Source organism: Triturus cristatus, chromosome 7 (genome assembly GCF_964204655.1).
Source record: "Triturus cristatus chromosome 7, aTriCri1.1, whole genome shotgun sequence".
Taxonomy (NCBI): domain Eukaryota; kingdom Metazoa; phylum Chordata; class Amphibia; order Caudata; family Salamandridae; genus Triturus; species Triturus cristatus.
In genome coordinates this window covers 1,454,698,632-1,454,711,842 of record NC_140590.1, presented here as the reverse complement: position 1 = coordinate 1,454,711,842, position 13,211 = coordinate 1,454,698,632, and the positions used below count along the sequence as shown (strand labels likewise).

The 13,211-nt window shown below is 45.3% G+C and overlaps 1 protein-coding gene across 1 annotated transcript in view; it reads right to left on the bottom strand.

Moving 5' to 3' along the window:
• Positions 1–13,211, bottom strand: part of LOC146812188 (bactericidal permeability-increasing protein-like) — a 445,329-nt gene that overhangs the window by 236,957 nt on the left and 195,161 nt on the right. Inside the window, exon 8 of the mRNA XM_085619207.1 lies at positions 12,610–12,786. Within this exon, the coding sequence (XP_085475333.1) occupies positions 12,610–12,786 (177 nt within the window). The remainder of the gene's footprint in view (positions 1–12,609; positions 12,787–13,211) is intronic.

Sequence of the window (13,211 nt, the reverse complement as noted above, 5' to 3'; positions counted from 1 at the left end):
CTATCCAACAGTTACCCTACTGTTGCACTCACTCGAGTGGGAATAGTATTTTTTTACCCCTACACTATCCAACACTTACCATTCTGTTGCCCTAAAAGTAATATGCGTTGTAATAGTATGCGTTGTAATGGTATGCGTTGTAATGGTATGCATTGTAAATGTAGTTTCAAAAAATGCGTTGTGATGGCATGCGATGTAAAATCATGCTTTGTAATGGATGTTGCGATGTAAAAACTGTGTTGTAAAGGCATGCATTGTAAATGTATGCGTTGTAACATCATACATTCGTGGATGAATTCCTGTTTTGCCTTCCCTCCCATCAGGAGTCCCTCGGGATCCTATTGCGGTTTCCGGATGACTTTGTGCTATATCAGGCTGCATATTGATCATAGTAAGTCCTTCTGGTTCCCCCTGGCAACATCAGTTCAGACCACAGTGGAGACCCTACCGGATGTTGGCCTACACTGGGAGTTATCACATTTTAGTTACTTAGGGGTAATAGTCACGAACACTAGAGTGCAGCAACAGAGTCTTAATCTGGGGAGAGCTCTGGACTCATTGAGGACCTCAGTAGCTTTTTGGAACACACTCCCGCTGTCACTGATGGGCCATTTGCCAGCTCTAAAATGGTACTCCTGCCACACTGTTTATGTTATTCAGAAGTCCCCTTGATCTCTGCTTGCCAGAGTTGTCAAAGAGCTAGACTTGAATCTTGTTTCTCTCCTCTGGGCTGGGAGGCATAGCAAGATGGCTCTGTCCACCCTGCCCCGGTGTTACGAAGCCAGCGGTCTGGAGGGGCCTCAGCTTGACCTGTGCTACTATGCTGCCCATATGCAGCATGCTGCGAGATGGCTGGACCCTCGGGACAACTGAGAGAAACGCCTCCTGGCTGGGATGTAGGCTAGCTACTAGCGATTTTGATGAACGGGCTGGTGTCTCTGGAGACCTCCCCTTCATGGTGCACCAGATAGGTCAAATTTGTAAACATTTTGTCACGATGGTGTTGAGACATGGTCCCTTCCATATGGAATTGCTGATGTGGATACTGGAATCTTCAACAAATAGCCGCAAATATGTCTTTCCAGGCAAGGAGGGAGGGGGGCTGTGAACAGTTGGGGGACCTGTATACCAATTAACGCTTAATTTCCCTAGAAGATACCCATGCAGAGTTTGCTCTGAGATGGGGACACTTTTTGCACTATGCAGGCCTGGGAGAAATAACCAACAGACATAGACCGCAGTACTTGCGGCTCCGGGGTACTCTGCCAATTTGGGAGCCCTGTTGACCTGGGGTTAGGCAGACTCTTGATTTCCCTGTTGTATAAAGCCCTTAGAGTGGATGCTATGGGAGGTTGGGTGTGGGATAGGGTGGCTTGGGAGGGGGACTAAGGAGCGCCTTTAGAGACTGTCGACTGGGCTTGGGTCTCCTTACTTACAAAGACAGTGTTCTGCAATGCCCGCTTTAAGTCGGTTCATTATAATGTTTTGCAGCGCACTAACCTGACCCCTGTAACTCTCACTCGGATAACACAGACTCCCATGGTTGCTCCAGATGTGGCTCCAAGGTGGATAACTTTCTTGATTTGGCATGGGGCTGGAGTGCATGATTTCTGGACCCATGTGGTGTCTGACCACACATGGCTAACCTAGATATGGTTGTTAGGGACCCCACGATGTTGTCTGTTGGGGGATGTTCAGAGTCCGAAATGTTGCAAGATTGTCTATAAATTCTTACAGCTGGCACTGATTCTAGCCAGACGCAGGGTGGCCCTCACCTGGATGGGGCACTGAGCACTGGAAATAGCCCATTGGCATGGGGATGTAGCTGAGTAGACGTTAGCTGAAGAGTTCCACATGAAGCTTAGTAGGAGGGATGGAAAAGTGTAGGATTGTATTAGTGTGTGTTGGCCTTGTATATCCACTCCTATCACCTAGGCCTGCACCGAGCAGTGAGGATAGTGAAGGCCCTGAGATATGGCTCACAATTGGGGGTTCCCAGGGTGTTATGTGGTTGAGTGTTTATCACCGACTAATGTGATCCAGCGTTTTTCTCCATGGGTTTGATGGAGGATCACGTTTACCATCTAATTACCAAATAGAGCATTTTTGATCGACCTTGGCAGCATGAAGGTCTCTATATAGGCCCTGTCAGAGACAATCTGAAAATATGCTAAAGTGACCATTTTTCGCCATACACAATCAGTAAATGAAGGCCCACAGGTCCCTTGGACCCCCTGCATACAGGCCTGAGCCAAAAGGGCAAAGGCCACGGCCTCATGATAATGAAATCCACTAGGCCCTAAAGGATTTTTGAAACATGCCTTTCTGTTTGCACTGGACACAACGAGGTAGCTTGGGCAACTACGCACAGTACAGTAACTTTCCACAGCATACTTGCAAACACCCACACACGCACGTACACAGAACCAGCTGGAACAAGTTGGTACATCTTGCTACATTATTATTTTCGAAACATAGCTTGGCCAAGTGAAACCACGGCCGCAGCTTTGCGATAGGAGCACCTGTCTTAAGTTCCGCTCTTACATATTTTTAGAAGACATGTACAAGACAAGATGTTCTTTGTTTATATTTTGCGGTCAAGCATGGCCACCCACCCGTTCCAACCACCTGACCAGTTCCGTGTCCTAAGACATGCGGTCAAGCCACCTGCACCGGAAAATGCGTCAGAACAGTGTCATAGTTCTGCATTTCAGGTATATTAGATCTAACACCCCAAGTAGAAGCCAGAACTCTGCTACTGTGTCCATCACATGCGTGGGTTCTCTGGCCGGCTGTTTATCTGCTTTGGGACTTCAAAGTCTCTCGCTCAGGTGGTATCTCCCAATCTAGATAACTTTTTTTTCTTTTTTAATCTTTGATTATTCTCTGTATTTTTCATCCACGCCCAATTCCTTGCATTTAGGGTCTCTTGAAATGTTAATGTTACCTGGCTAATTCTCTTTAGAAGAGCTTGCCTCTAGGGCTATGTTTTCATAAAATGTATTCTGTGTCTCCTGAATCTCTTACTGCTTATCAATGATGCCATTTTATAGGTCTTAATCCCAGCCAGGTATCTAGACTTCTGAGCATTATAATGATCATGTGGTTTATCTCGGAGTGAAGTCAGGTTTCCTAATAGCTTTGCTTAAGATAATGAAATGGTACAAAAGGGGGTGGTGATGGACGGAGCATCAGTACCAATCAAACACTCACACCCAGTCAACAGATCTGGGTTTGATCCATCACCGTTCTTTAGCCCACTCTGCCACCCCAGTTCAGACATGGCCATATGCAAATCAGTCTGACCCTGTGCCTCATGGGAACAGTCCAGCCCGAACTGCCAAGCCATGCCTTCCCTGGACCGGAAACAAGCTAACTAGGACCAGTTTCTGGCATGTCAGCCGTCTTCAGCCAGGCTTGCTTGAATCCAGTGGCAAAGTGAGCAAGGGACTCACGTCTGAGCATACCCTGCCAACTTATGGCGAACAAAGCGGTACAAAAGGGGGTGGTGATGAACGGAGCATCAGTACCAATCAAACACTCACACCCAGTCAACAGATCTGGGTTTGATCCATCACCGTTCTTTAGCCCACTCTGCCACCCCAGTTCAGACATGGCCATATGCAAATCAGTCTGACCCTGTGCCTCATGGGAACAGTCCAGTCCGAACTGCCAAGCCATGCCTTCCCTAGACCGGAAACAAGCTTCCTAGGACCAGTTTCTGGCATTTCAGCCGTCTTCAGCCAGGCTTGCTTGAATCCAGTGGCAAAGTGAGCAAGGGACTCACGTCTGAGCATACCCTGTCAACTTATGGCGAACAAAGAGGTACAAAAGGGGGTGGTGATGGACGGAGCATCAGTACCAATCAAACACTCACACCCAGTCAACAGATCTGGGTTTGATCCATCACCAATTCTTTAGCCCACTCTGCCACTCCAGTTCAGACATGGCCATATGCAAATCAGTCTGACCCTGTGCCTCATGGGAACAGTCCAGCCCGAACTGCCAAGCCATGCCTTCCCTGGACCGGAAAAAAGCTTCCTAGGACCAGTTTCTGGCATTTCAGCCATCTTCAGCCAGGCTTGCTTGAATCCAGTGGCAAAGTGAGCAAGGGACTCACGTCTGAGCATACCCTGCCAAGTGTCTGAGACATTGCTGTACCTTGCATTTTGCGACTCACAATTTGCAAGTCGCAAAGCGAGGAAATTTGCGAGTTGCAAAATGCAATCGTCGTACATCTGGCCCATAATGTATTATTTGTATTCATATTTATAATACATTTATATTTATATTCATAATTTATATTGAGGTTCACAGTTTAGGTCATATAGTTTTTCTAAATTTTCAGGTCCGCATATATTTTATTGGTGTTTTCACATAGTTATCAGCAAGAAAGAAAGGCACTATCTGGGGAGTTGCATTAAACAGAAGTATCTGTCTTACTTTAATTCACTGCCTACCCTTCTACTTTCTACTTTCGAGAATTTCTCAATAGCTAAAAATAATGAGTTGATCGATGGCTGTTTGGGGTCTCAATACAGAACACTGACATCTGCGTATAGTTTCAATAACAACACCCTGAACTGCTGATTTAATTTCTTTGCGGATCTTATAGCCAATGCTACATATTAAATGTACATTGCAACAAGCATTTACAATGCAACGGTCTCGGCATTGTTAAAGTTATAGCTATTGGCATTGCTCATGACATTATTTTTGTTTATGTTTTTAAAACGTTTAAAGAAACTGCATTGTTATTTACAATGTCAATAGCTACAATGTCAAGGTCCTAGCATCCATGCCACAATTTCCCAAGGGTTTGCTTACATGCCAGACATTTTAAATCCAGATGCCATGCGGGTGCCCAAACAGATGAGTTTCCACTACTCTTCAATAAGAAAGCACATTCAAAGATAACAACGGGTAAAGTTAAACCTTTCCTAAGAGTAAAATGTTAACCTGCAGGCAGCAGTATTAGACATATGTGGCATAGGAGTACTAAATTATGAGGCAAGGTTGACTAAATTGTGCAAAAAGAAAAAGAAAATTATGCAGCAGTGAGGAACCAACTTTCCCCATTAAAAACACCATACAGTGTGCTTTATATTTATTATGTTTGTATCACCTTTGGGAACAATTCCTGTAGACATGACAGCCACTATCTTTGGAGCTGTATTTACGTCAAAAAGGCACTCCAACTATAGAAGAGTTAAAAAGATGTTGTATGTCCTTATAAGGGTCCATGTCATGAATGCTAAAGTACCTCTTAGCAAGACACAAACATAATAATTTGGCACAGTCCCACAGAAATTAGATGTATTTGCGCCCGCCAGAACTACCACACAAGTATAGCACGCTAGAGGGCATCGGTAAAAGGTTTGTGTGATGAAGTGTTGGTGGCAGGCTGTGAATATTAAGGGAGTGGTTTAGGTCGAATGTACGTAGAAGAAATAAGGAGGGGGGTGATTGTGTCTGCTGTAAATAGTAATTTGAGATTCTTTAGGAGAGTATAAAGACAATTGCAGTGAACGTGTGTTTCGGGATAAAGCCTGTATGTTGAATGTGATGTGGCATGCCATGGGATTTATTACAGAAGCAGGTGGTGGTGTTGGGGTCCAGTTGAACAGACTGGCTGTAGGAAGGGCGGTGACTTGTTTAGGTGTTTGCAGGAGGTCTGAAGGCAAGGGTAATTATGGCATGAGGTTATTTTTCCTATATTAAGGAAGATGTGTGTGGGGCAGAGGGATAAAAAAACGAGACACAGCCAGAAACAATACAACAGTAGCCAGATATTTGCGAGTGGAGAGGACAGACCACATAGGAGGCAGGGTGCCATCAAATGGTGGTAAAGAATTCACAGGGACGAGGGAAAGTATTTTGTGGGTGCGAGAAAGTAGAGATGGGTGTGGGTGGTTTTGGAAGACGGGGCAGCACATTGTGCATTCATTGCCTGTTGTGGTGAGTGGGAGGACTGCCCTGTGGAAATAGGTAGGATAGCTAGCAGTGTGAATCGTCTCTGCTGCAGCAAGAACGTGTAAGAACTGTGTAGGAGGACAGATTTCGCTGGGGAGCGGGCAAGGGAGTAGCTGAAAGCCTATCCCTGCAGAGGAGAGGAGGTGGCACGGGGAGGGCAGAAGGCACGAGTCGAGCCTCTCTGGCGCCGGGGCGGACCTCCTCACCACGCGCACACTAGCGCCGAGTTTGAGAAAGAAGCGGCGGACACCGGAACTCCTCACTCATGGAAGGTGGTGGGGAGGAATGGGCGAGCATACACCCCTCGGTGGACGGATTTGACTCAAGGTGTGGCGGGACTGGCCTCACCTGGTGTGGAGCAACTGGCCTCACCTGGGAGGGGAGCTGTTGCTGGGCTGGCCGGCGATGTTTCCACTGAGTGAGCTGGAGCCGTGGAAGAGGAACCACCCGGTCCATAGTCTCATGTGAGCAGCGTGTTTCTAATGACTGCACGTCACGCCAATCGATCACACGCGCACACCATCTCTCAGGGGAACATTTCAGGGACACACATTCGCATCAAGTACAGTCTTGTATCCGTGCGATTCCGATACGGCTCCTAAGTTAACCTGTATTAGAAAGTCAGTAACTTCAAATTTTGATGATTTTTAAGAATTAACGTGTCTTGTGGAAGGATATCACGTTGCAGGCCAAGCTGGAACAAGCTAAAACAAAGAAAGCCAGCAAACAGAAAGCCAGAAAACGTGAGTTATAAGCCAAAAAAAACACAATGGCAAGCAACAGGTGGAATTCATTCCCATGAAAGCTTTCTGAATGCCCCCAATATGCCATTAGCAAACCAGACAACTGCGCTGTCTCAGTCTGATAGGCGACCTAAAAACTACAACTTTTAATAAGTACCTCTCAGTACAGTGATAAAGTGAAGCATTGTCACAGCGTCTGTGCTGCCCCCCTACGTGTCTCCTACCCTGAGCACACGCACTGTCTGTACATTGTCTGTCGCCTCCCCTGAGCGTGCACGATCCATCCTAAGACGTCTCCTCCGCACGCATGCATTGTGCACTTCAAGTATTCCATTTTATAGCTTGCGTCCCCCGTGCATGCACTGATCGTGAAATGTGACCTCTTCTGTGCATGAACACTGCAACTAACGATGGCGCTACTCTTGAGCAGTGCTCAGTCCTCAGTGCATGGCCACCACCAGACCAGATTCTCCATTCACCGTGCACAAATACCGTATTGATTCCTGCGAGAGAGATGCACATGGAACATCCCTGGCTCCTTCCTCACCTGCGTCCCCTGGTAGATATCCTGGGACTCATCAGAGATACTGCTGCCACTGCTACTACCCAACTGCTCCATCAGCCCTCACGAAAAAAAGTGCACAAATTTTCGGGGAGAAAGCGGTCACATACCCATCGACAAGAGAAGCTTGCACGAAGCTTGTGTTGGCTAGCGTTCACTTATCATTTTAAATGCCCCTCCGGCCCAACCCTCGTCTTACGTCACAAGGATATCAAAAGGCTCCGGCAGACCGTGGACGGCCATTTAATTATTAGCATTCCTCGTACAATAAAGTTCAAGCGATGGGTGAACACAGTGAAATACATTCTAAGATAACTTTGTAGATATCGTGCTTTTCGAAAAAAATTCTGATGAGAAAAATAATCGCTAAAAAAACCAAAATCATGTTACTTTTTAAATTAAAAAAACGCTCATTAATGAATAACAAAATAACATATACATTCAACATGTACTTACGTTATACGTTTCATTCCAAAGAGCATTGTTTCCTTGTTTCTCCAGCCCTTTTAGTGTTTTGTAGTCTTTACAAGATGGCTTTAGTTTTAACGAAGTTGAACAGATACCCTAATCACGCCTGCTGCCCCCTACTCCTCCCCTAGGCCTGGCCTCTTTGGTGCTCAGCCCCACCCACTACCGTACTTCCAGTTTCAATTTATTGTAAATCAGGGTACTGCAGAGAAAAGACCGAAGCGGATGGTCAAAGAAGTCACGTGATCGGAATTCCCACGCCCCTGCAGCGCTACGCCTGCTTGCTGAAGGCTGAGCGATGCCACTTGTTGTCTGACGCGACCGACCGAGTTGAGGTGGAAGAGCTGTGTGGCTTTCACTTTTTCTTTGGCTGTGCAATATTGTTAGCAGAGTGCTTTCCGGAAAGGCTGCAATATTCCCAGAAAATGCAACTGTTAGGTCAGTGACAGTCTTTAAAGCAAGCAGTGACACAATAACATTTCAGGTCCGGTGTAAGGTGGCAGGCTTGAGGATTTCACTCGCTGAAATCGTTTCCGTTGAAGCTGCTCTTTGTTAAAATAATTCTTCCTGAAGGGCACGGCCTGAAAGGGAGTTTTTCCTTCAGGGAGGTGAGGTATTGCAGGAACACCGCCGCCTTTCTCCGAGGCGAAGCAGAAATGCCTTGGAGAAAGGCAGCGGCGGTTTCGGATTCGGGTCGTGTTCTCCTCTTGCCATTGGCTGGAGGAGATAATTAGAAAAGTTGAAAAAAACACGCCCCTGAATCCGAAAAGGACGGGGCTTGTTTTGCGAGACAAGCCTCTTCTCCAATGGCTGGCCAGCATTTAAGAGGCCAGCCAATGGAGAAGAGGAGAGAAGAGGGGTGGGTTCAAGCCCCTCTTCTCCAAGTCATTATGTCTCGCGAGCGAGACTGCGCAAGCGCAGCCTTTGCTAGCCGAGACCTAAAAAGCAATTGAGAGTGGACAGCCCTGTTGGGTTACTCGTAAGGTAGCAATTTCCCTTGTTTCAATTCCATTCAGTATTAATGTCAGTGTTGCCCTTCATATAGAGCTGCTAAAACTCTAAGTAGCTGAGCAGAAATCCCATTGCTGAAGTACTCCGAATAGAAACTTCCGGCATACATATTCAAATGTTTTTGGGCATCTAGGAACTTTCTAGACCCTTTAATTTTTGAGGAGGCAAACAAATCTATAACTTCTGTTAAAAAATAAGATGGACATATAGTTGACGTTTGAGTTACTATGTTTGCAATCAAGCAAGCTGTAGTGTCCCAGGCTAAAGGCTTACTAGCCTATTCCCATCCTCATAAACCTGCTGCCTTATGTTATGTGAACTCAGTAGTCCTTCTAAAAAAAATAGGACTTCGTTTTTTCTTTGGCTTCTTTCCATCTAACAAAATTACTTTGACTGTTACTTAAATTCGAATTGTGTTCTGCTGTTGCAAGATTGTTTTATAGTGAAACTAATTCGAATCCGGAATGTTATTCATGTATGAAGATGAAGCAATATCTTCTCCTCTTATTGTGGCCTTATATGCCTCCTAAATATTTCCCCAAAGCGCTGCCCTAGTATTTAAAAAAAAAAAAGTGTTGTTCTATCTTTTATTTGATTTGTGAATTGTACATTTTACACAGGGTCATATTCAATTTCCAGTTTCTTGAAATATTAGTTGTAGCCTTAAAACAGAAGTTTTTTTGAACAGCAGAATAATTTGGAGCACTATAAAAAAAAGTGAAAGTAAAGAAAAAGCTGAAGATTTTTTTGCATGCACAAATGGGTTTTAGACCCGTTTGCGCATGCAAAAAAACAGTGGGCCATGTACTAACCCCATTTTGCGAGTCGCTAATTAAATAGAGACTCGCAAAATACGGTTAGCGACTCGCTATTAGGATGGGGCGTTCCAAGGGCGTGCCTTCCTAATAGCGAGTCTGAACCCTATGTAAGAATGTTTTGCAATCGCAATTTCGGTCGCAAAACACTAGCAGTTTACCACCCTCTTCAAGAGAGTGATAAACCATTCGCAAACGGGAAGGGGTCCCCAAGGGGCCCCTTCTCCTTTGTGAATGGGTGCGCAAACATTTTTTCAGAGCAGGCAGTGGTTCCATGGACCACTACCTGCCCTTAGAAAATGAAACAAAAACTTTTTTTTTTTTTGTGCATCTCGTTTTCCTTTAAGGGAAACGGGCTGCATTTAAAAATAAAAAACTGCTTTATTTAATAGCAGTCCCAGACATGGAGGTCTGCTGACCTCAGCAGGCCACCATCCCTGGGAGTGCCAGCCATTCCCAATGTTGTCGCATATTGCCACAGCCTCATTATTATGCATGAGGCATGCAATTTGCGAGCCCCATTGGGAATTGCAAACAGTGTCTCAGACACTGTTCTACATTGGCAATCGCGACTCGTAAATTGTGACTCACAATTTGGCGCAATTTGCTAGTCGCAATTGCCAATGGTCGTACATCTGGCCCTTAGTCTGTAATTGTGTGAAGTGTCAGACGTGTTCTGAGGTTTAATTTACACAAACATGCCACTCAAGTGTGAAAGTTTAATTTAATTGAACTTGTTGGTGTGAGTGTGAAGTAGGGTTTTGCTGGCTGTTGTTTTGTTAATAGGAAAATCTTGTTTCAGCTTGGACTTCTTCCTGTAGTTATCGCTATTTCCAACAAGCATTTGCAAAGCCAATAAGTCTCGCCTATGGGAGAGCTAAAGGCTTTGTTAATGTCTTTTAGCCGTGTTGTAGAAAAGTGTAGCTGCTCTGCAGCAAGGCTGAAAGTAAAGAAAAAAACACTATGGTGGCTGCATCAAAGGTCTCTTTTTTTAAACAGTAGCTGTGCAGTTGTACCACAACGCTAAAAGACATTAACCGTGCTAATAGCTCTCGTATAGGCAAGACTTATTGGCTTTTCCAATGCTTGTTATCTCTGCCCCCTTGATGGATCTGCATGAAACTTGTCATACTCACAGAAAACTAAATATGCTAAATGTGATCACATTTCATGTGGATTTGACAAATGATGCTACAGCTATTAGCAAACAAACACTTTCTGACCCCCCCCCCCCTCCTGTAACTGTAACACCTTGACGAATCTGCAGAAATTTAAATATACCAACAGTAAGGAAAACATGTCAAGTATCTGCCAAATTTCAAGCAAATTTGTCAAACAGTGGTAAAGTTATAGGCAAATCAACAATACACATTTCTAACTGTCAATGTGTCTTCATAATTCATAATTCAACCTCTTCACATTTTTGTAGAGCTAATTTCTCAAAAACTACTGAACACAATTACCCCAACCATAGTAAAGGCACTTCCTTGTGTAAAGTTCTACTTTCATTCCATGTTTTGTGATATTCCATTCAGTCATTTATTTCTATATCGAGAAGCAAAGGATCTTACCGCGAATCTTAACAGGACTGAAAGTGAAATGGCAGTGACGTAACGAAACTTGAGCCCACCCCCTGCAAAGTACACAGAGGGCTTGCACCGAGCCCAGCTAGTACCTCTCAGGCTAGGTGACCATCACCCGTGCACAGTGCCGGATGGGGCTGCCTGAAGACCGCCCCCCCGCACCGCGGGGGCTGTGGGGACTATTGTTAAGCCTCTCCGACCCTGTATTTTGTTTGCCTACTGCTTCATAATTATGCAAGCCACTCAAAGTGGATGACTTTTGTATCGGAAAGTTTCATAAGGATTCGTCAAGCAGCACCAAAAGTCATAACTAAAAAAATAAAAATGCCTTTTCAATGGAAACAATGTCATAAACATAACTGCACAGGCCTTATGGCAGCTGGTTTATGCAAATGCATACATTCCATAATCAGAGCTCCACAGATGCCAAACATAGATCAACAGATTGAGTGAGTGAGGTAGAATTGCCAGTTAAAATGTACAAAACTGTGATGGACAGTTGATAAGATCAAAGCCCTCTGACTAAATATACTTTTTTACGGAATCAAATTGAAAAGAGAGCATTCTTCTTTCCTCTATCTTAAATAATATATATTAGCACAGGCCATAATTTAATACAGGGAATGAAAAACCTACTAATGTGCTTTTCTCAAATTTTGACATAGAGAAAGTTAATGTCCATTCACACAGTGCTAAGTTAATGGTATGACAGTTGTTGGAGACTAAGGGGCCTATTACTTGGCGGGCGGATTCCCACTGCCGGTTGGGCGGTGGCGATCCGCCAGCCAAAACACCCCACCGGACAGCCTTTTACCCCCGCCACATTAGCATGGCGGGGGGTACCGCGGTGGATGGAAAGACCGTCTGCCACTTTTCCACCGGTTGGCAATCATCACGATTGCCTACCGGGCAGAAAAGGCTCATAATATGGTGGCAGTGCCCTGAAGGCACCGCCATCCATATTATGATGTGGCATTTTCAATGCATTTCCATGGCGGAGACTTCGCCATGGAAAGGCATGCAGGGTTCTCTTTGGGGGCCCGTTGGGGGCCCCCAGGGGGGCTGCAATTGGGGGGTACCCATGGTCCCCCCCAACATTGGCAGGCACAGCACGGTGCCTATCACGTTGTTTATGCAAATGCACAACATGCATATATTGCATTGTGGCGGGTGCTGCTTACAGCACCACCCGCCACAATGTATTCTATGCTGGATGCCACCGCCACCGTGGCGGTGGCATCCTAATTGGCAGTGCGGGACCACCGTACCACAGGTGGCCGTTCATAGCACTGCTAGGGTGGCGGGCGGACTGAAGCCGTCCACCATCCTAATGGGCCCCTTATGGATGGCATATATGCCTGGAGCGCAACAGCTCCTCACATGGTCTGAGAGAAATGCCCACCAGATAGTAATGTTATGGGGATTTTCATTGTTTTTGCATGCTGTCCCCTTACCATGTCATCGGTGAGTGTGAAGACCAGGGTGCCCGCCTGCTGGTACACAAAGCTGGCTGTATTGAAGAGGTAATCTGAAATCCCAAAGTAAACCATAAGGTTGTTGTCCACAGTGAAGGCCAGTGCCGGTGGAGGAAAAGGAATCTCAGAGTGATGCGAGAGATCGAAAAACTCCCCCTAGAAGCAGAAAAGTTAAGTGTGAGACTGGCTGCTTTTCTTGATCGCTTATTTTCTTTCATCATTCTTTAAGATTCGCACACAACATGTAGCAAGTGTACAGTACTTTGTGTACTGTTTTTAGCAATAGTCAATCAGAACAATCACATCACCTTGGTGTAGTTCTGTTTACTTGATTTGCAAGATAATTATCTATCTTTGTATGCCTTTCTAAGGAATGAACATCCCTGTAACTTAACCATGTCCTTCATAATAACTCTCCTTCCTGTTGAACGTGCTGTGTCCTCTCCTTGCTAATAAGTTATGTCCTTGTGATTTTGGGTTGTCCTTGTCTTTCTGAGTCTCTATCCCCATGACAGCCTGTTGTAGCATGCTTAAGCTGCACTAGTTAAGCATGACGCATAGGAGTGTGCTTCTAAGTCCAC